The sequence below is a fragment of the Tursiops truncatus genome, chromosome 3 (genome assembly GCF_011762595.2).
Source record: "Tursiops truncatus isolate mTurTru1 chromosome 3, mTurTru1.mat.Y, whole genome shotgun sequence".
Classification (NCBI taxonomy): Eukaryota; Metazoa; Chordata; class Mammalia; order Artiodactyla; family Delphinidae; genus Tursiops; species Tursiops truncatus.
Window position 1 is genome coordinate 145,395,825 of NC_047036.1, and position 23,673 is coordinate 145,419,497.

Sequence of the window (23,673 nt, forward strand, 5' to 3'; positions counted from 1 at the left end):
ATTCCTAAGAAATTTACCCATTTTAAAACCTCATGGTATCCAGGAACAGTGTTTCATCATCAAACACCTGAACAAAATCCAGTGTGGACCATCTGTGTTCTTATCTCCCTTTTTCTTCTGATATTTACCAAAATAGTATTGTGATTTGTCCTATACTTTAAAATTTCATTCCATAAATTATCTACATAATATTAATACTATGAAGACCTAATATTAAAATAAAATGAATTAGGAAGGACTCATTTAAATTACTCCCTCCTCTGTATATTGAATCAGGATGGTTCTAAATAGTCATCCATCTGCAATAATGGCTTTCCTTTGTTCTTTTTATTCCAGGTTGATTGAGTAAATTCTAGTGGGAACATCTCTGTTGAACAAATATACGTGTGGACCAGCGATTCATAGCCCTGGCTTCACTTTAGAATTTCAAGTTTTGGAGACTTCCAGAGCCCACACAGCACCCCTGACTAATTAAATCAGAATCTCTCCAAGTGAGACCAGAATCAGAATTTTTTAAGGCTCCCCAGGTGATTTCAATGTGCAGCCAAGCTTGAGAACTACTGTTGCAGTCCCGAGATGTGAAAGGTGTGAAAGAGGAAGGATCTGTGCTTTCCTGTCTCTGATATATAGATTTAAGGTTAATGTTCAGCACTGGAAGACAGGAAATCTGGTTTAAGATCTTTCATATTAAATGACAGCTAGAAATTTCTAGGGGAAAGGACAAAAAATTGCTGTTGTCTCTCTCAATACGGGTCCCTTCACATTGATGTGGATGGCAACTGTGTATCAAGAGGAAGATGGAACCGATAAGACATTGGAAATTTGGGGGAAAGAGAGTCTCCTTTTGATGCTGTGTGATTCCTGTGAAAAGATGGACCATTTTAGTTAATAAAATCTCCTAAGATTCTGCCAGCCAAATGACTACCTTAATTTAGATTTTTTTCCCAGGGTCCTAAGAGTCTGGTAGGACACGGGTAGGTGGAAAGCTGGCACTAATTGGCCCCCTTGGTATAACAGCATGAATGGCACCCAGCAGAATTCCTAGCCCATAATTGGTACTCGGTAAAAGTCAGTTCCATTTCTTTTCTTCCATTAATATTTATAACTACTTAAAAAATAAACTTTAGCACAGTACCTGGTTTATCTTTCTAAGAGCCGCTTCTGCCTCTATTCGGGTAATATACGAAACGTACCAGTCTTCATTTAATGAATTCTGAAAATGTAAATTTTTAAAAACGGTATAAATTTTGCAGTTACATATGTAAGTGAAAAGAAAGGCCTCCAAGTAATCATTACCGTAAATCACCACCTCAGTTCCATGAAGTTTGAAGCATTTATTTTAATTTGAATATAGAATCATTCAGGTGAGGATAAACAGAAGATATTTTGTGTGAACTGCTTTTTTTCATGACACTAGTTGCAAAGGTAGCAGTGAATAAGCATTTCATATATAATGAAGCCTCTAATCAGGAACGATATAAATGTAATAATTTCTTCAGTGTAGTATAATAATATATTTAATGAAAAAAACTAGGCTAACGAGCAGTTAAGTGACTTATGCAATGTGATAAACCAAGAAACAGATGAAAAACAGGATTATTTTTCTCACTGTTTAATGCAAAACACACATTTGCCATTGGAAGAGGAACACCAAGGGAAAAAGAACATATTATTTTTCATCTGAGTCCTCCTCTTGATTTTTTTCGCTAAAAAAATTAAGACTAATAGGAGATAAAAGAACAAGAGAGTATTCAACGGGAGTTTCTGATGATTCATTTCCTGGGGTGGAAAGAAAATAGGAACATATGCTTTATCTTACCTCTCCTTCCGAAGGCAATGGCAGCTGAGGTTTGGTCGGGGCTGGCGAGGGAAAGCTCCTGCCTTCACCTCTGGGAGGTGGCCTGTTGCTAGGGCCTTCAAAAGTAGAGCATTCTGAAAGTTCATTTACTTTAAGCAATTTTTCACTTGTCATAACACATTTCCCCCTCCCCCGCCCCCGCCAAAATGCCCTTGCAGTTATTCCCAGCAGTTAACGTTTCAAGAAACCACAGCTTCAACTATAATTTTCAGGACTTCCCTGGCAGTCCAGTGGTTAAGACTCCGTGCTCCCAATGCAGGGGGCACGGGTTCAATCCCTGGTTGGGATCCTGCATAATGCAAAAAAAAAAAAATGTCACTTGTTCAAAACCACAGGGCTGTTCTGTAGCCAGGCCAGTGAAATTCTGAGACACTACCACACATTTGAGTGATTGCTTCATTGTGCACGTTACATATATACCACCCATGGGATGACAATGTGGTGATAAAATAATTATGTTCTCATTGTTTTCACAAAAAGAAATTTGTCACCCAAGATGAGGTGAAGTTACCTTCAGAATAGTTTTAGCTTTTAGAGGCAGAGTTTACTATCTGCTGTTCTTTACCCAATTTTCTACAGAGGTAGAAAGGTTCAACTTCCATAGAAAGCCCCGCCAACTATCTGATCAATCAGGAAGTCTGTATTGGGTTCTATAAATTACCCAGCACTTGTGCTTCGCCTTTTCTAACACCTTTTTTTCTTGTTGACAGTTCCCTGAAACTTTCCAAGAGGATGTGTTTCAGGAAAGGTTTGATTTGGTTGATTTATAATTGCCAAGGCTGTCTCCTGTGTGCCAGAACGGCTGTTAAAGCCTGGGAAATTCTGTGAGTTGAATGTTCTCTTAATAATTCATGCATCTTTCATTTGTTCATTCAGCAGACATTTATTCAGCACTACTCTGTCCAGGCCCTGAGTAAGGCACCTGTGTATGCTACCGTTCATTCTCACAGCAACCCCGCAAGGTGGGTATTATCTTCTTTTTTGAATATCAGGAAACAAAGGCTCAGCGAGTCTAAATAAAGCATGTGCTCTTAGTGGCAGCGCCAGGGCTTGAACTTTACTGTGCATAAATGAGAATTCCAGGGGGACCCAGTATCACTCAGGCTCAGGAATATGCATTTAACGAGCACTCCAGGTGGTTCTGCACCAGGGCTGTTACTCCATCTACAATACACCACGAGGGGCAAACTGCCTGCCCCTGGGCCACTGAGAGAGGAGAGTTACTTGGGAAGAACCAGAGTCTTCCCAGCCATGTCACCTGGATTACTTGAGATGAGGTTCCCTGTTTCTAAAGAAGCAGATCAGGCTAGCCTGAGCTGCTGATCTTCCTTCTTAAGGCTCCAGACCTTCCCCATGCCCACCTTTGCAGTCCAACACGGCAGGCACTTTTATAATGTTTGTTGAATGAATGAAATCTAGCTATATGGGAAAGTAGTGTAATCAAGGCTTACAGTGCATGGCTGTTTTAGAGTTGAGGAATTCTTCTCTTTCTGCTTCTGCATCTGCAGGCTAGCACTACAAAGTCATTATTCATGACAGACAGTATACTACTTATCATTGCAGTCACCCACCACCCTTAACATCTAGATCCTCAAGGGTTTTGGACAATATACAGCACATCCTTTATCTTCCTGACCTTGGGACAGCCAGTGGAGGATTAGACTGAGGACCAGGTGTCCTGGTACTCTTAGGAGAAAAGGGTTCAATTTTGATTAAGGTAGTAAAGTAAGCCCTCTGCATCTACAGGTTCCACGTCTGTGAATTCAACCAACTGCAGATTGTTTCAGCCAGTGGGTTGGTTGAATCTGTGGATGTGGAGCCTGTGGATGTGAAGGTCTGATGATGCTACACCATTTTACAAAAGGACTTGAACATCCTTGGATTTCGTTATCTGTGGGGTCCTGAAACCAATCCCCCTCCCATATTAGAGGGATGACTCTATTCCAAAAAAATTAACCAACTGTTTATATTAATAATGCCCATCACCAACTCATAGAAGTCTTTGGAATTCACTTTGTGAGATACTGCTATAAGTGAAGTGTCTCAGATGCCTGCAGGGGCCAGTCAAGGAACACAACGTAGGTTCACAAAATAATGAGTTGTGGACACTGGAAAATTGAGGGGTGTGTGTGGAGGAACTGTGGAAGCCATATAGTGAATATGGACACTATATCCTCAAATGCTTAGGAAACATTGAAAACGTAGTGGATTTCATTGGTGTCAGCAGTAGGGTCTCACACATACATGGGATGATGTACCCAACTGAACGTAATAGATGTGCTCCTGAAAAAGGTTCTACCCTTGAGTTATCATTTAAACTTACTAAAGTAGTTTTCTATTTATAACACATACGGTACTGGTGTTCCTGTATGTGTACCATGAGTGCCAAAAAAAAGAAGAGTGTTTTGTTTTTTCCTCACAGGACTTTTAAAAGTCTTAAGTCAACCTTTAAAAATTGGGTAATTTCACATTAGAAGCCATATTTCCAGTTTTTCTTGAAAAAAAATCAGAAAATCTGGTAACACGAGGTGAGTTTCCTAGCATGAGAAAAAAATCTGTTTACTAGAGTTGGGTGACTTTCCATAGTCATTTGTCAGTCATTCAACAAATATTTTTAAAGTGCCTACCATGTGCTAGTTACTTGCAAGTCTTTAAGGATAAAAAATAAACACAGTCTAGTCCTACCTTTTAGGTCTTTGCTTCTACTCAGAGCGGTCCATGGACCAGCAATACCAGCATCGCACAGGAACTCACTAGAAATGCAGAACCTCGGGTCCCATCCAAGACCCACTGAACTAGAATCTGCATTTTAACACAACTCCCAGGTGATCTGTATGCATTTTAAAGTCTGAGGACACTCTCAGCAAATACTTATCATGGACACCCAGAGGAGGTATTACTGAAAATGCAGGTCCTCACCCAGACCTACTGTATCAGAATCTTGGGGCCTGGGGTCTCTTAAACTGTATTTTAAAGTTGTTCCTCAGCTAGCAACTCCAGGTTAGATTCATTATAGAAACCAAAACTACAGAGAAAGCCAGCACTGTCCTAAGCACCATATAAAAACAGCAGGGAGGAAAAGCTCTGTGTGGGAAGATGAATGCCAAGGCTGCCTTCCTGAGGAAGTGTGTGTGTGTGTGTGTGTGTGTGTATGTGTGTGTGTGTGCACGTGTGTCTGTGGTGTTCTGTGTAGTATCCTATCACTCCAACAGCCTCTGGCACACTGCAGAAACTGAGTTAAGGGCTGAATGAGGAAGTCAGATACTTTTAGGAAACAACAAAACCGTTGCCAAAAGGCTTTGGGACAGGTTGGCCGTCCAGTCATGATGGCATATTGGCAGGAGTAGACCGCTAGAGCCCGGAGTACAAACCTTGAGAGAAGTATGGCGGCAGGGAGGCACTCTGCGAAAAACCACTGTTGCTGTGGAGACAGAAAAAGAATGGATTTTAAGTTGGGTTAGGTTTAAGGGGCCAGAGGGGGAGCCTGGACTGGGGAAATGCTGCTTCTTTTGCTATTACTTCCCACTCCCTCCCTGAAACCACGGAAGCAGGGCAAAGAGAAGGAACTTGTTGGACATACTTCACAGCTGTCCCAAGATGGACCATCTCAAGGTCTAACAAGCTTCTCAAGCCAAAAAGCAAAAGCAACAAAAGAACTGTGTAAAGGGCTTTAAAAGCTACTTTAAAAAGTCAGCTGCAGTTTGAGGACTTTGAGTTTGCAGCATGACAGAAGTCCTCTGGGGAGAGGACTTCTCTTTCAGTTAGGAAAATATATTAAATGGGCATGTTGTTTGGAAATGGTGCATCCCCAGGGCCTAGGGGTTTATAAGGAGAGGGTAGGGAGGTGAGAAACACAGAGAGGGCTCGGTGGTGCTGCAGCTGACAGAAGCAGCATCTCTGGGGGCTGGGGTGGTGCTGACGAGGGCCTGAGGGAGGCCCCGAAATGCTGTCTGCTCCACGCTGAGCGGCAATTTCCCTAGCCTTTAGCCCAAACCTTCTGTAAAAGTCTGCTCTGCTCAGAAATCTCGTGTGAGTGTTATTTTGTAAGAATGAAGGGTAGGGCTGGGGCCCCAGGTGGGATGAGGTGGCATGAGAAAATGGCAGACATGGCAGAAGAAGGAAAACAGCTGGAAGAATGAGAGGAAGCAGCAGAAAATCAGAGCAAGAGGCACCCAGGGAAAACGAAAAAAATTGAGAATCCTTCCAGATATCTGGCAGGGGTGGAGGGGTCTTGCTGGTGGGTGAGTTTTCTCCCATCATTAGGGTGGGGACTGAGCCTCTCCCTTTGGGTAGTGAAGGAGAAGATGAGCCCAAAGTGCTGGTGGATGGACCCTCGGGGGCACTACAAGGCAGCCCGATGGCTTATTTATGAGACACGACCTGAGTCTTCCTCCTGTCCGTGCCTCTGCCTCTGACAGCCTGCCTAATCATGGACCCTGAGAAACACTCTTGCTACTGAGAAAACAGACCTGCTGGGGACAGAGCCTGTGCAGTGAACTCTCCCCACCTGCTAGGTACAAGGTGCGTTTTCTCAGTCTTCCCATCCAAGGTGCAGGGTGAACTCCAACTAATTAAATTAATTGGGTTTCTTGAGTGTTTGTTTCTTTGTTTTAGCTCACAGAGTGAAAACATTCCCTATTTCCCACCAAAGAGTCCATTCTGTCTGGGGCCATGACAGGGCAGTCAATTCTGTGTCCCTCTGACCCCCAAGCACAGAGACTCAGAGGTCAGCAGTGAGTTAACATATGCAATTCTTTATGCTCAGCTTTGTTTTGTTTCTTAAGACCCAAGATGTTCTGACCCTATGACCAGCGGCTCATTTCTTTCTTTCTCAACCCACCCGACATTCGCTCAGTATCAGTGGCCCCAGACGTAATGCTAGGTTAGAACTGAATGACGTCAGCACAAACCTTTCTGAGAAGGCTCCGGGCAGGTGAGCTGATGGGACGGAGTGCTTGGGCGATGGCTTAGTAGATCTTGAAGGGAAGGTGTTAGAGCTCATGGGGAGCAGTGCTGGCTGGGGCAGAGATCTCTGATGTACTTCGGGGGAAAAGAAAAAAGAAAGCAGATTGTCAGGATCCAAGTGTCACAGGAACATCCCAGCACTGCTCCCCAGTTAGAAATAGCTAGTCTAAAGGGAGATACAAAAATCCAAAAGATCAAATGTCATTAGGAAGTGGTAGGTCGGAAGCCCACCCCCCAAGGTTTTTCTAGATGATTTATTGCCTTAGAATGCAGTTTCAAATGCTGCCATTCTATATCATTCTCCATAACACACATTTATTTTATGTTCTTTTTCATTTTTGAAAAGTTAACTTGGCAGAAAATTGTCAGTTGGAAACCATATGAATTTCAGAAAAGATTCATAAGTTTTGTTGTATGAAAGCCAAATTTTATGCTATGTCATTCATCTGCAGTTAGTGATCCTTTAGCCACATGTGTTAGAGAGCATAAATACTAGAATGTTTTCTATCAAACTGTACATGCAATTTTCAGTTTTGCTGTACTAGTAATCTGCCCTGTTATGCATGAACTTAACAGTTCTCTTTGGTAACCCAGCCGAATAACTCCATTTTATTATAACTATGCAGTATACCAACTGACATACATCTACTTAATACTAATTTTACAATTATACTGGATACTATAGAGTTTCTGTACTAAATAATTCCATCTGAATGCCTGAGCAGAAAAATGAAGGAACGGGTTATAAGTTGTAAGAAAGCCTTTCTGAACATACCATCATCTTCATCCTGGTAAGGGGAAGAAAAAAAAAGACATTAATCTATCATCAAAACACAATTTCTCAAAGAGTAACTATATTTCGGTATTTCTCAATCATAGAAATGTCTCTGTTTTCTTTCTTTAGCTGTTGTGTGTCTCCATAATAAAGATACTGTGGAGAACAGTAAAACTTGCTAAATAATTTATGATTTCTTAATACAAACGATCATTTAAAGACACTCCCATCTGAGACACTCTTTATATAGTTAACATAAAATAGCTTCTGAGGTGTCTAAAAGGACCCAGAGATACACTAATAATGATGATATCTACTATGTGCCCCAAAGACTCATATACAATATTTCATCCAGTTCTTCAAGCCACCCTTCAAGAATTTAACATTCTCATTTTACAAATGGAAACATGCTACCCAAGAGGGATTCCTAACTCGCCAAGAGTTACAGAAATTGATTCAGACCTAATCTGCCTGACCCACAGCTTAACCTTCTTCTGCAATGGCCGCTCCTCTTAAAAGCAATGCAACCTTACTGATTCGTAAATAGCTTCCCAGGTGTATACGCTCGGTTCAGCACATTCATCTTTAGGACAACCTTCTGATATAGATAAGGGAGGGGCTCTTTGCTCTACTCCTCAGATAGGAAACGATGTTCAGAGAGGCAAGAATGATTTTGCCATTGACTAGTAGACCAAAATTGCCAACTTGGACTTGTTTTGCTAGGCTAGCAACAGTGGTGGTGAAAGAGCACCTTCGTCAAGGGTTGTTGTGAGGATCAAATTAGTTACTACTTGTGCCTGGTATATGTGGAGTGCTCAGTAAAGTTTGCTGTCCCTAGTCCTACCACTGAGATGAGGCAAGAAGGATCAGAGCCAGAATCCCTCATCCCAGTTGGCCAACTGGGAAGGAGTCCCAGCAAAGGGCTGCGTAGATAAATACACATGGACTCAGGGAATCCCCAGAATGAAATTGGTCTTTGACACTTCTGCAACCCTGTCTCCTCTGGTCCAAAACATAAGACTTCTGGATTCTCATGACAACAGGTGTCAGTCCTTCCAGAGACAGGGAACCTCAGGAATGTGACGTTACCCTCATTTTCAACCTTATCTCCTCTTTGTCCCTATGGCTCTGCAGCCAGACTGCTGTCCTCACCGTCCCCACAGGCTCCACGGGCATCGCCACTCACCTGCCTTTGCTGAGGATATTCCTGAGGCTGGAACGCACTGAGCTTTCTCTTGGGGTGTCTATCCTGTGTCCTTCCCATCATTCAATGGCCACATCTCTAAAAGTCACCCTTGTTTCCAACCCCCGTATATCACTTTCTTCCCTTCGCCTCTGTAGCTCGTTCTGTGATCATATGCTCCTTAGCATGTGGTCCGTGGGTTTGCCTGTCTCCATCATATCTTTGCACAGCATCCAGCACAGAGCTATGAAACACCAGGCACCTGTGGGCTGAGCCCTTGAACACGGCAGGGGTGTGATGGCCTTCAGACAGCTTACAGTATCGAGGAACTCAGACAGACCTGGATTTCGATCCTGGCTATTGACTAGCTGTGCAACTTACAGTGAGTATCTTACTCCTCTAAGCTTCCATTTCCTCTTAGTGAAAGAGAAACAGTGACTCCTCACAGGGACATTAAATGCAAAGCATATGTAAAGCTGGGATGACCAACTGTCCTGGTCCTTGTTTGCCTGAAAGTGATGGGGTTCCTGGCACCTGAGACTTTCATTGCTAAAACTGGGCAAGTCCCAGGCAAACAGCTTGTCAAAAGTAGTTAGGTTGGTAACATGTACATAGTAGGCACTCAATAAATGCTCTTTCCCCTCTTTCTTAGGCCATGGAGGTATTAAAGGGGAAAACAGAGGCCTAGGAAACTTCGTTGTGAGGCCCAGACTCTCCCTTTATTCTCCCTTCTACCTACTGCCCCTTCATCTTGCTAATTACCACCTGGTAATAGGGCTGAGACTAACGCATCCTCCCTAGGAACCTTCAGAGGGATAGGAGTTAAGCAATGCAGCACGGTGGGCAGGAGGGGAAGATGGAGGCCCCACCAGGCAGCGGTATTCAGGAGCCTACTGTGTGCAGGCCTGGCTCCCAGTGCTGGATTGCAATGAAGGCAGAGCAGAGGTAGCCTCGACCTCCTCAGAGCCTATACCGGTTTCCCTGTGCCAAGCATTCACCACGTGACATTGAGTACTTACATTCTCTCTTCTGTCTGATCCCCATCCATGCCTGAAATGAATCAGGGCAAAGGAAAAGAACTGAGTATAAAGACTTTCAAAGAATACAGATAGTTTCACTTAATCTAATAACGAGAAATCAAAGCCATGAGCCGTGGTAAAATGGGAAGCAAAATCCCCAGCAGGGAAGCAAGGGAGGGGGAGGTTCGGTGACTCAATGTTCTGTCATCACTGTGAGCTGAGCTAGACAACCTTTATTCTGTGTAGCTACTGCTGTCAATCATTACATTAAAGAAAAAAATGTTTAATCAACAAACTAACTCTTAGTAGCTATTAAATTTCACTGAGTAGATGTTTCTCCAAGCAAATAAAAACATTTTAGGAGACATTCTCCTTTGCCGATATTTTAAAACAGCCATCGTGGGGCTCACCCTTCGTGTGAAGTGAAGATAATTGGGAAATGCTGCTGCTTCGGGATTTTTCCCTGATGCACCAGCTGGTCAAACAGATTTGATGACAGCGGCCTGAGAGCTGTGGTGGGCACAGCTGCCTGGGCCCGCTTCATGTTCTCCTTAGAGAGAGGGACACGAGGAGGACGATTTGTTGGACGCCTCCTGTCGGATGCCTCACGTCATCGCATCCTGTGTTTCTTTGAAACTTTGATATTTTGTTCATTATGATATTTTTGACATTCATTTTGATTTTTTAGAAGAGTCCATTAAAATATTAACTCAGTTACTGAGGTTTTATTGATGCACCCTGAGCCTGGCCCTGATTTAGTCCTCACACTGGCCAAGCAAGGGCCATAGTTATGAATCCTGATTGCACAGGTGAGGTCAACGGAAGCTTTGCTTTTGTCTTTAGTAAGGAGCAGAGTTGGGCCCGACCCCAGATATGTTTGTGCCATTGGCTAAATAGGCCCCAAAAGACTGTAAAGTTAGAAATATTAGAACTGACTTTGGTATTCTGTCACCATAAAACGTGGTTGAGCAGTGAGGAAGACACTAACAGTGACCTAACACTTCCCACAGTGATTTCCTCCCCGCTGCCTATATGGAAATACAGAATGGTAGGTATAGTTCCTACACCTTGTGATGGAAGGAAAATGCAACCAAAAATCTGACTGGTTGAGAAGTTCTCCACAAATGGCAGTCATTCTTGTGCTCCTAAGGAAGCATCTCTCTACGTCTCTCTGTGCTAGATTGCCACGTCCTTCCAAGTGACCCAGGCACTCTACATCCAACCTGAGAAGCCTGAACACTCCTCAAGCCCCAGCAGCAAAATGAGCCCACTCCCACCCGGGAGCACCATGGCCTTGGGTCCCTACGCAGAGCTATTTCTACGAGGCAGGAGTTCACATCACTCCCGCTGCACGACAAGCTCAAGCAACAGAAGACAATTACTTTGGCACAGGTGGCTTCTTCCCTGGAAGGGGGCTGCTTCTGTCATGCCTTTCCATGGCTGGTGGCAACGGGGGCTTTTGTATCTTGGGTAAATGCTCCCCGAGAGGCCTGCAGAGTTGAGAGAAAGGATGTGTGGGAAACAAACCAGAGTCTTACAACACGTGCCACGTACCCTCACGCAGGTGCCCAGAACCACTCACCTTCCCGCTGGGGCGGAGAGCTACAAGGCAGAAAGGAAGATGTGTGAGTGTCCTCAGCACTTTCCACGGGATAAAGACAAGGTACAAAACAGAACAAAAATGAAAACAAACGAAACAAAACAAGGAGAAAGCTTACCTTGTCAGAAATCGCTGGTTTCTTTCCTGTAAGTGACAAACAGCAAGTAAGCCTTGAGTTTAAAAGCTAAGCATTAAAACATTGTTTGATGAACCTGAATCCAAGCCCCTTGGAGGGCTGCTTGGGTTTTAGCGTTGAGGAATCATAGACTTTAGACCTGGAGGTGTCCCTTACAGAGCACCTAATTTTAGAGGCTCAGACAAATCAAATGACTTTGCCCAAGGGTCACACAGTGTTGTGTACGTACAAACAGTATTGTGGGTTCTGTGCTGCTTTCCATTTTTTTTTAATATAACTGATGATGAAAAGGACTAATGCTCTCTTGAGATTTTATGTCTCTTTCATTTGTCCAGAACTTCTTTGTACAGCCGAAGTTTATTTTCATATCTGAAATAAACCCATTTGCCATGGAGGGGTTAATTTTCCTTCAGTCCTCTGGTACATTTGCCATTATGTAAGGTATTACACTTAGTTTCTGGAAAATTTTTTAACTTGGGGTACAGGGTTTCAGGAGATTCTCCTGGTGGGCTGCAAATCATTTTGTTTTGGTTTTTGTTTTTCTTTCTTTCTTCCTTCCTTTCCCTTCCTTTTCTTTTCTTTTCTTTTCTTTTCCTCTCTCTCTCTCTCTTTGTCTCCCCCTCTCTCCCTCTCCCTCTCTCTTCCCCTCTCTCTCTTTCTCTCTCTCTCCCCCTCTCCCCTTCCTTCCTTTTTTCCTTTTCCTTTTCTCTTGGAACAGATGACATGCAGGCTCCCTGAAGAAATACTAGACATACCTGAGAACTCTGCGTTGCAAAGTTATTCAAAGCAATGTTTTTTTTTATTCTGTCTGAAGTTCCCTTGAGTAGATACGCCCTATGCCTTCAATGTAATAAAAGCATTAATTAATTGGATTCAACCAGGTTTAGAAGCAAATCCTGTATGATGTTGAGCAAGTTAAAGTCTTTGAGTTTCAATTTCCTCACCTGTAAAATGGGAATTATAGGTTTGCTATAAGAATTATAGTTTAAAACTGCATAGATTTGCTCTAAGGATCAGGTGACAATTTATATGCAGGGCCAGGAAATGACCCATGGGTGCTGACAATTGTTAGACAGCTTCTCTTTCTTCCACTCCCTCCAACCCCAGCTGTTAACACCCTAGGGTGAATAGTGATACATCCTTCTGGAGTTGCATTTTCGCAACATGATTTATTCCTTAAAGACTGAATACATCCCTGGTCCATGATAGGCCCTAAGACTCTTGTTCCACTGTTGAAGAGCTCACTGACTAGTGGGAGAGAGTTGGGTGGTATAAAAAATGTTCCTTATTTATAAAATTTTGGTTTGAGGTGGAAACCCTACTTCAGAGGGGTACCCAGAAAACTTAAATTTATATCATTAGATATCATGATATAAATTGTATCATTATAATGAATAGGTTTTCTTTTAAAAACATCTGCTGATTTATGCATATTCCCTGGGCATGTTAGGCGTCTCCCGATAAGAGTCTCAGCATTGTAAGAGGTTAATTCTCCCAAAACATCACGGATAAGGGAGTAATTCAAGGGTAGAGCTGGTACTGTCAGGAAAAGGTGTCTTTAATCCAACTCAGCATTATGTGGTGGAAAAGGGCACCCACTGTGAAGTCAGAAACACTTGGGTTCAAATCCTGCAATTCCCTAATTATGCAAATTTGAGAAATTTACTCAACCTCTCTGAATCTCAGCTTTATCATCTGCAAAGTGAGGATGAGAATACTCCCTCTTTGTTGGGCTTGGGTGAGGACTAGAGATAATGTAGAGGTAACTCTCCATATCCATGGGTTCCACACCCATGAATCAACCAACCTCAGATCAACAATATTTGGAAAAATAATTCCAGAAAGTTCTAAAAAAGCAACACTTGAATGTGCCATGCACTGGCAACTATGTACATGTATTTATGTTGCATTTACAGCTATTTACTTAGCATTTATATTGTATTAGGTATTATAAGTACTCTAGAGATGATCTAAAGTCCACGGGAGGATGTACATAAGTTATATGCAAATACTACACCATTTTATGTAAGAGACTTGAGTATCCCTGGATTCTGATATCCACAGGGATCCTGGATCCAGGGATTCCCCCCTATGGATACTGAGAGACAACTGTAACTTATTTGTGGTAAGTAAAGCACTTGACCCATCGTAGGTGCTCAATAAATTGTAGCTAAGGTTTAGAATTGGATTAAAATAGCTTTATGTAGAGGGAACTGCAATCCAAGAATACTCTGGGCCAATTCTGGAGGAAAGAACTGTAGTATACCTACAGTTTGGTCAACCACCCATACAACAAAAGACAACTCTGACATTGGAATAGCACCTTAGAGTTTTATAAAGTATTTTCTCATTACAGAGCACCCACCTTACAAATAAGGAGACAGCTCTGAGAAAGCAACATCCCTGTGGTCAGTGAGCTGCTAAGTTAGCAGCCAAGGCAGCCAACAACAGCTGTCCCAGGCCTCTTGCCTCTTAGCCCAGGTGCCTCCCCATCCTCCTTCAGGAGGACATGGGATGGATGTGTGTACACAGATGGCACCCATGGAGAAGCAGGCCCAGCACAGGGCTAAGGACAGGAGCTCCGCATCAGGCTTCTCTGACTCTGGGTTTCCCCCCCGCATCACTTGGTAGCTGAGTAAACTTGGTAAGTTACCTCTTCATGCCTCAGTTTCCTCATCTGTACAATGAGGATGATTCTAATAGCCCCCACTTCATAGGATTGTGGGGATAGTTAAACGAGATGGTCCCTGTGAAAAGCATGCAGTAAGCACTCTATAAATGTTGGCCACTGTTACTATGCAGCAAATATAAAAGATACCAACCTATTGCGAAGGGCTCTCTGTCAAACGGAGCTAAGGAACGATCTAGGGGTGGTTTCGTGCTTCTGTCTATGGAAGGGGCAGGGACTGAAAGGGAAACACTGAAGTCAGTTCAAAGAAGAGAGCAGTCGGCTGGGGCAGGGGTGTGGGTGGACTGGTGGGCAAGAGAGGGCAGCCCCTATACTTACGCTTTGCTGTTTTGTGGTTTCTACTTCTGCTAGGCTCTTCGTGGTTGGGCTGGGGTGGCGGAGGTGGCTGCTTTAAAAGAAATCCATGTATTAGGAAGCATTTCCAACCCATCAGCAAGCCCTGAGGGCTTTATCGCCCTAAATAGGTGTGAAGCTGTTCACTTTTCTCCATCCCCATGTTCCACTCACACGCATACCTGTCCATTTCTCACCTGAACTGAGCTCCCTGTTCCACACACTGTGAGAGTGTTTTCTGCATGTCACTCCCCTGTCAAGCTTTTTAGTTGCTCCTATCACATTAGGAACAAAACTAAAACTCACCACGGCCTGCAAAGCTCTGCCTGAGCTGCCCCCTCTCCACCCGTCCAACACCTTTGTACGCTGCTCTCTCCAGTGCCCACCGGACTCTCACCATAAGTATCTTCCTGCGGTTCCTGCAAAATCTCAGGCTTATGCACTCTTTGGCATCTCTGTACTTGTGTTTTCCTCTGCCTGGGATGTTGTTTTCCCAGCTCTCGCCACAACTGGCTCATCCTGTCCAGGTCAATGTCACCTCTCCACCTACCACCATGTTCCCTGGTCTTCTGTCTCCCTAACCACACGTTACTACTCAAATTACCTTGTTTATACATCTCTATACTTGTTTATCATCCATCTACCCCTAACCCAAATAAAAATTTTATGAAAGCAAGGATCTTATTTGTCTTGTTCACACTCTATTCCCAGCAGCTAGAACACTGCTGGGCACTGCGGCTCAATAAATGTCTGTAGATTGAATGAATGAATTCTGCATCCCAAGAGTGAGGTGAAGCGCTACAGATTTCAAGGGCAAAATGCATGTGTAGATAAATTCAGCTCCATGAGCCCCCTCTGTAATAAAACTGCAAAAGCAGGAGGAAGCCATCTGTTCTTAGATGAGGCGTCCCAACTGTGGTGTGATCTGGATTGTGAACTTTGGGGAAAATATGTCCTCTCCCTCCTCCTAGCCCTGACACTCGGCATTCATCACAGCTGTAAAAGCGCTCTGGTCCTTTGTGAAGAGAGCACATTTGCAACTATTGACTTCTGATCCTGAACTTCTCCGGGCCTCTCTGGATACAAGCCTACCTCGGAGATATCGCGGGTTCGGTTCCAGACCGCCGCCATAAAGCAAAAATCAAAAGAAGCCTAGTGATGAGGAAAAATCATAAATTTCTCTACGACAGGGCAATCAAACTAAGTCAGAACTGAAACACATATAATATGCCTCCGTTGGTGATGGGCCTTTCCTAATGTGCAGTGTGCATTTGTATTATACATTAACCAGACCTCCTCAAGGCAGGAGGATATGAACAAACTTTGAGAAAAATGGTACCTTTCTTCTGAAACCACCATTGTGACTTTGAAGGTTAGTATTTCTTTCTCATCCTGTCAGGGAGTCACACTGACCTAAAGGCTCACTCTGTAGGTACACCCCTGACCAAAACATCCCTGATGAACTTTGTGTTTAATACTAACCTGTCAATATGATATATGATTCTTTGTCTCAAAAATATATGAAACGGAATCTCTAGCTCCTGACCGGTGGAGCAGTTCTCAGAGCTTCTGAGAGTCTGTCTCCCAGGTTATAATCCTCAGTTTGGCTCAAATAAAATTCTCTTTTTTTCTTCTTAGTTCGATTGTTAATTGAATTTTCGTTAACACTAGTCACACAAATCTTTTTATTGCCCACTGAATATAAAAGTTACATCTACACTATCCTGAAGTCTATTAAGTGTGCGATAGCATTATGTCTAATAAAACAATGTGCATATCTTACTTTTAAAATATTGCTAAAAAATGCTAACCATCATCTGACACGGCAGAGTTGCCGCAAATCTTCAATTTGTAAAAAATAAATGCAATATCTGTGAAACGCAATAAAGCAAAATGCAATAAAACGAGGTGTGCCTGTTAGTTAAGTAGAACCACGGGATCTGAGACTGTAAGCTTGAAGAAAGAGGAAAGGGAGTTTGCTGCCTCTCTCTCCCTGGGTTCATGGCATTGCACGTTTGGGTCTCAAACCTTTTGTCCGTGGAATTTCAAATGTTGGCCAGCAGGTGGCGCAAGTCTTCTTGCAGGAGGGAAGGCTGGGGACCCAAATACTAGTAGGTGCCGTTAGTTTATTTTTCACTTATTTCAAAAGTCAGAAAAAATAGCACAATGAATACCAGAAGGCGACTTTTTATTATACAAATAGCTTATATTGTTTATGGTAAAGAGAAAATACCGATGATAAAAGCATTATGATGTGTATAAAAATCACTAGTATTTCATCCTCCAAAAAGCCCACTGTGAGTACTTGGGAATGCATTTTCCCGGCCTACATATAACTTTTTCTTACTGGCTAGAATTGGATAAAGATGTCTATAGTTTTTTCTCTCTGCAGAGGAAATCATCGAGTGGACACAAAGTGGCATAACAAAGTACGGAGCCTACCGAGTGAGCCCGGCTGCCGGAGGGCAAAGGACAGATGGCGGCCATCGGCCTCTGCGGGGGCACGGGCGGCTGCTGCACTTTCCCGGAATGGGGCCGGTCTGTGGAAATGCAAAGACATTAAAATGAAAGGAGAAATGCTACATCTAGGCAAGTGTGGGCCACACCCAGGGCTCTCCAGGAACCCATCCAGCGCCGGCTGGGGGCATCTCCATATCGCTGGATCCCACGGACTCCCCCCAGCACCAAGGCCAGCCCCAGCCAGCATGGCAGGGATGTGTCCACACCTGGGTCGTACAGGGTGGGGAGTCCTTGGCCCTTTGCCTTCTCTGTACCTGTCCAGTTTGTCTTACTCTTATACTTAGGAGCAACACTCACCTTACCTCTGGGGAACAGGTATTCATCAGAGGTTGTGTTGATGAAAGCATGAAAAAAGGCCTCTTAGTCATTAACTCAGCCAGTACCATGAGGGAGTGTTTTCAGACAAAATTGTAAAGAAGTAAACGTGTACAGACACACAAATGCACACATGCATATGTACACACATGCACACGCAGACACACATACACTCAGGCACACCCAGCTGCCTGGGCAAGGTGAAGTCCACCGTCATGGCTCTTGAAGATCCTGTTCTAGGTCCCCTTCCTTCCCCTCACAAATGCTCTGGGTTGTCCTCCCCCCTCCCACTTCCTCCTTTCTTAAAGGGAGGAGCCAGTCACCGACTCCTGTAACCAAACCACAGACTCTTAACGAAACCTCACATTCTTCTGGTCATCACAGAAGTATCCCCGGGCCAGATGGATAGGCTGGCAGTGTTCCATCCCTTTGCCAGGGAAAGAGCAGGCCAGAACTGTGAGGAAGTGACAGCATTCTTACATGTTGTGCCCTGGGTGCCTATTTTGCCTCACCCTAGCCCCAGTCCTGGGGAGGCAACACTCTTCCACAGAGAATGGGGCTCAGAACCCAGCAAGCCTGGTCTAATCTCATACCAATGCACCCACTCTGGCCATCTGTCAGCTCCTCTGACCTGTCATGCTCCTTTCAGCCTCAGGGCTTTTGCACGGCCATTTCTACTGCTTAGAATGCTCTTTCCTTCCCACATCTATGCTCACTTAGCCAACTCCTGTTCACCCTTTAAGTTTCAGATTAAATATCATATCCTCAGGGAAGCAAGTCCCGATCAGGCATATGTCCCAGCCTCATCTCCTGCGCTTGTCTTCCTGAGTATATATCATGGTTTAATTAAGTCATTTTGCGACTCATTTGTTTGATGTTGCCTGGACTATGAATTCTTTAGGGTGAGGCCTGTCTACCGTCTCGTTCATTCTGTATGCTCATAACTGGCATGTATGAGGCACTCAACGACTTAGTTACCTGTTTCTTCTCAGGGTCTACATATGAAACAGGCTTGATAATTGTTGCCTGTATCACGCAGGGTGCTTCAAAACACAAAATGAAATGCCGACAAAGCGTGAAAGGGCTTTAAAATTGCCACGTGTTATACAGCCTAAAGGATTAGTGGTATTAATTTTTGTGATACGGATCATCAACTTTCTAGCTCACTCCTTGATATGCGAGTGTGTATGTGCCTACTTGCTGTTACCACCACTGCTAGAGTGTAAGCCCTGTGAGGCAAGGGCTGTGTCTTCTTTCCGGATGATTTTAAATTTCAGCATTTAGAATGATGCCTGGCTCATAATAGAAGACCAATAATTTTTGTTGAATGGATGAATGAATAAATGAATGAGGGAGAAAAGGGCTGACAGGAGCAGATAGACAATGAAAATCTTGAATACTGTTTAAAGATTTTAAAGTTATGGCCAAACCACATTCAATATTGTTGTATTTATTCTGACAGTCTGTGTGTAGTGGTGCCCCCTAATCATGAATTGGTCAAAGGTGGGGAGGAACAGGAAAGTCCTCTTGAGTACCAAAGTAACACTCAAAATAAGCTATTACTTCCATATACCCTTCACTGGCAGATCAGTATCATCCACCATCAGCAATGATTTGTCTGCAATCATAAATATTTGTCCGCAAATCATAAATATTATTGATCCTCACAGTGAACCTATGTGGTCTGTATTGTTATTGTCCTATTTCAAAGATGAGGAAACTGAGGCCCAGAGAGGTGGAGTCACTCGCCCAAAGCCACACAGCAGGTTAGCAGGCATCAGCATGCCAAGCTTTCTGCTCCATGGGCGTTGGCCTCCCATACATCAGTGGGGGCTGGGGGCTGGGCTGCCAGGGCCGTTACCTATGTATATGGAGCCGGGGTTGGAGAAAGGCTTGGCAGGCAGGATGGAGTTCTGCAGAGCCTCCTCGTTGTTGGAGGGTGGCGGCTCATAATCGGCGTCATCTTCCACGAGGGCCTCTTCCTCTTCATTGGGGGACTCATAGTCACCGTCATCCTCCCCATACTGATCATCATCGGGACTTTCATAGTCATCTTCATCCTGCCAACACGGTGATGGGGACAACGCGGTGTGTAGAGGTCCCTTGGCAGTAGGCGTGCCCGCATCTACTCTCTCTCTGCCAAGCCTCACAGGGGTCCTCACTTGGGGGCAGTCAGCACTAGCATGGCCCTCCCACTACACATGAGGAATACTGAGCTCAGGGAGTACAAAATCCCAGGACCAGCAAGATGCAGACGTGGGACCCCTGTTAAGGTCTTCAGACCGCTAGGCAAGTGCATTGTTCTCTACATTTTTTTTTTTGCATAACAGAGAAAAGCAGAACAAACTGCTTTTGGAGAATACAGGAACAGAGGGATGGGAGAGTCCGCTGTTTTGAGTAAACACGTTTTTTACTCTAGACATTGCCAAGAGGAAGACTAAACATCAGGAGTGTTTGTGATGCCCCTAGTTAATTGTCAGTTCTGTTCTTAGGGTGCCTGTGCTCGAAACTTTCTTCCCTAATGGGGAAACCAGATAACCAAAGCCTGTTCACTAGAAGGCAGGTTAAGTTGTGCCTGAGAGGGGATAGTCAGGGCTGGGCTAGTCCCTCTGCTGAGAGCTGAGCGTATAAAAACAACAGCTTATTATTCGTGACATCTGGCACTGAGTGTGAAGCTGCTGTCTTGGAAGAGACTCTTCCTAAATTTTAAATGACTTGTCGTGTTTTACATAGGCTTCTCTGTGGGTCTCAGGGAAATTAAGCCCTAGGGGCTGGGTGATTGCCTTTGAAGCAACCCATGAAAGTGGACAGTTACAGTAATGATTTCCCAGGCAGGAGTGGCACCATCAACTGCCAAGCAATGACTAGCTTATCACTCTCAGGTCAAGGTAAAGCGGGTCGTAAATGAGCCCAGGGCATTTCTCTAAAGTCGAGGGCAGCGTGGAAAGAAGCGACAGGAGGTTGCAACTTGACGAGGAGAGGTGCACACTGAGAGCCTAGAAATCCTGACAACCTTACTAGGTGGCTTAAGGAAGCCTGTCTAAGGTGCTCAAGTGAAAGATGCATGTGTTGATGTTTTGACTTGCAGAATATGTATATTTCTAATATTGGAAGACGAGGTTGAGTACCTTCCCGAACTCCAAAACAGACTTCGTCCTGCCATCAGTGTTCCTATAACTTGAGAACAGAGGATGGAACCCCTGATGCATGGGAGGGACTTCAGAACCACGGCCTCAGCGCCTCTGCAGCCCATGCCGACTGCCCCCTAGACCTACAGGGGCTCCCTGCAATCTCTCAGCCTGCACATCCCAGCCCTGTGGCTCCTGACTTTCCACTAGGCCTTTACCCCATAAGCCCTTCTCAACAATAGAATTTTCCTCTCTGCTTCTAGAAAAATTATTTTCTCCCAGTGATTTGACTTGAATATTTCTATGTGTGTTTTTGTTCCTAATCATATTCTGCCCTGTGTATGTGTTATCTAAGCTATAAAATGCTCATAGAATTGGGCTCTTCATCTCCACCCCCCACCCCCAGTGCCCTGTGCAATGCTGGGCACTTCATGGAACCCGAAATGTTGTAGCCAGTGGCTAGTGGAGACTCCCTGTTTACAGAGAAGATGGAGGTGGCTAGCCTCAGGCTGAGCTCACGGGAGGGACTGCATGGCAAGCAGCAGCAAAGATGCAGCTTCTGCCTAAAAATGTAAACATTTGGGGGGAAACTGGTCTATTTTCCCTTTGGAACAAAATTAACTTGTCATATTCCTTTGTTCTCACGTAGAAAGCACAGACTTAGCTAGCACTATTTTTTTTTTTTTTTTCCAAATTCAATGCTTTCTTTTACCAGAATCCCATCAGGACAAGGGAGGTTTAGTGACTGCTTCCTAAAGGCACTAGAGGCAGCCGCTTACCAGAAAGACCCCTGGATGGAGGGTGGGCGACCCGGGTCCTCAGCCTGCCTCTAACTAGACGTGTGACATAAGTCACGTTCTCCAGCGGGCTCAGCTGCTTCATCTGTAAAATGAGCAGACTGGGCTACGAGCCGTAATGGAGTTCTTAGCCTGAGTCTCTGGTTTCAAGCGTGGTGACTACATATGCAGTTTCCTGGGGACAAGGTGTGCAGAATTCATCCGACTCTCAAAGGCGTCATCATGACCCCTCAAATATAAAACCCAGTTGGATCAGCCCATCCCTGAGGTCTTTCCAGGGCTGAGAGTTAATTCTGAACTCCTTTTCCCTCTGGGTCACCGGTGGGCACGTAAGCCTATGAGAAAGGCTACTTTAAATCTACTTTAGCGTAGACTGTGTGGAGGAGGGGTTTGGGGGAGGGCCCTGCTATGGAGGTGTGCACGGTGGATAACGGCGTGGTCAGCACCCCACAGCCCATGGCCGAGTCCAGCCCGCTGTCTGTTGTTTGTCAAGTGAAGGGCTGGTGGCACAAAACCAAGCCCATTGATTCAGGTGTCGTCTACAGCTGCTCTCGTGCTACAAGGGCAGAGGGGAGTAGATGAGGCCAGAGACCCCGTGGATCGCAAAGCCAGAAAGTTACTAGAAGGCTCTGGCCTTCACAGAGCACATCATCTGACCCCTGGGTGGCTCTATCAGGGCCTTGCTCCTTTCAGCATCATGCTGGTTCCTTATGACAAAGGCGCTCTGGAAACAGCTGTAAGGTGGAAGAACGGCCCACCCCATACTCACAAAGGATGACCAGCCTCCGTTGTCTTCTTCATGGCTTTCTGTGGAAGAGGATAACACCAGCATCGGTACCAAAAGAAGCCGCAGGAAGGAACGTCAGAGCCGCTCCCCACTCCGGGATCCTTCCCCACCACTGCCCCATGCCAGGCCTTCATGCTACATACCTGGGGGTTAACAATTCTGTATCAGCTCTAGAATTTCTACTTGAGGGGCTCATTCTGCCAGACAGAGGCAGTGGTTCTTAACCTTTCACATGCATAAAAGTCACTTGAGAGTGCTTTAAAATATGCAGATACCCTGGGCCCTATCCCTAGAGCTTCTGATTCAGCAGGACTGAGTGGGACCCAGGAATCTGCATTTAACAGGATGTGCAATTTAACAACTGAATAATTGCCTTAAAGACTCAGAAGCAGGAGGGCTGGCTCTGCTTAGGTGCTCAGTTCAAAGCCTGGCCCGGGTCATTCCATGCACCCCACAGAGTCCCTCACTGTGTCTCTGCAGAGGGTCCCAGCTGAGAAGGGGCCATAGCCAGGTGTCCCGGCATAGTGACATCTCTCCTCCCCTCAATCTGGACCAGCAGACAGAAGAAGCAAAGCACCTGTCACCTCCTAAAGCCATTGCTCTCACCCCTGAGACCTTTACCTGTTTCCTCAGGAAACCGCTGGACTTGGGGTCTGTAAAGACAAACACATTGCATTAATGGCCCTACTGACTTAGGGAGATCTCCCTCTTTCCTCAGTCCAGCCCTGCAAGGGGAGCCCCCGGGGGAGGGTATGTCTCACCACCCAGGACCGCGGTCCCTGTTGCTCTGAAACCAGGGCCAGACTACCCGAAAATTCTGGAAACCACCAAAGCCATGCTGGTGGCACAACTGGGAGCTTGTGACTGTCTGACTCTCTAGGGGAAGTTCCCCTGATGTCCCAGACACAGGGCAGGATGCAGGGCAGAGGTGGGGGGGGGACCCCTGGACTGAAGGATCACTGCGGATCAGAAATGGGGGCCAAACCAGTCCCGTGACTCCCATTTAAAGTTAGACTTGGGTTTGAAAATGCCTTGCATTTCATTAAAGTGACACCAGGACCTCAGCTGCCCCACTCACTTGCGTGTGAAAATGCTCCTTCTCTCTTCATTCTTGTTGATTTCTTGACTCAACTTACTGAGAATTCTGCAAGATAAAGGGACAGGGGAGGTGACAAAACAATCATCTCCCCGCTGGCCCAAACTTCCTCCCACGGAGCCCTGAAGTTCCCTGATCTGTGTGACCTCAGGAACCTGGGCCAGTATTGGTCAGCCTCTGTTCCTTTGGCCTCCAGCCAGGCCCCTCCCCGTGGGGCCTCTGCTCCTCGCTTCCTGAAGAGCTTGTCACCTCCATCCCCCTACCAGTCCCTGCTCAGGAAGCTCTCTGCTGGGGCCTCGGTCTAGCTCAGAGCCCCGCTGTGGAGACTGGTCAGCTCACGCCTGGCTCCTCTTCCTCTGAAATCCTGCAGCCTTATGATCTGGACATGACCACTGCGTATTTTATTGCGTTAGCATTCCCCGGGGCTGAGGTCCCCTGACTCTGGGTTTGGCATCCCTGTAGTGATATCTAA

The 23,673-nt window shown here is 45.1% G+C and overlaps 1 protein-coding gene across 4 annotated transcripts in view; it reads right to left on the reverse strand.

Moving 5' to 3' along the window:
• LCP2 (lymphocyte cytosolic protein 2) overlaps window positions 1-23,673 on the reverse strand; it is a 44,849-nt gene that overhangs the window by 2,852 nt on the left and 18,324 nt on the right. The window contains exons 4-19 of one of the 4 annotated variants that reach the window (XM_019945716.2): window positions 23,184-23,249; window positions 22,727-22,758; window positions 22,088-22,125; window positions 19,255-19,453; window positions 17,001-17,098; window positions 14,544-14,610; window positions 14,359-14,442; window positions 11,519-11,544; window positions 11,383-11,402; window positions 11,183-11,290; window positions 9,801-9,831; window positions 7,599-7,611; window positions 6,769-6,898; window positions 5,230-5,279; window positions 1,820-1,932; window positions 1,136-1,213 (exon numbers count right to left, since the gene is read on the reverse strand). In XM_019945716.2, coding sequence (XP_019801275.1) covers window positions 1,136-1,213; window positions 1,820-1,932; window positions 5,230-5,279; window positions 6,769-6,898; window positions 7,599-7,611; window positions 9,801-9,831; window positions 11,183-11,290; window positions 11,383-11,402; window positions 11,519-11,544; window positions 14,359-14,442; window positions 14,544-14,610; window positions 17,001-17,098; window positions 19,255-19,453; window positions 22,088-22,125; window positions 22,727-22,758; window positions 23,184-23,249 — 1,153 coding nt within the window. Of the gene's footprint in view, window positions 1-1,135; window positions 1,214-1,819; window positions 1,933-5,229; window positions 5,280-6,768; window positions 6,899-7,598; window positions 7,612-9,800; window positions 9,832-11,182; window positions 11,291-11,382; window positions 11,403-11,518; window positions 11,545-14,358; window positions 14,443-14,543; window positions 14,614-17,000; window positions 17,099-19,254; window positions 19,454-22,087; window positions 22,126-22,726; window positions 22,759-23,183; window positions 23,250-23,673 lie in introns of all 4 variants that reach the window. The other 3 variants (XM_019945711.2, XM_004311989.3, XM_019945725.2) reach the window with 3 other exon arrangements.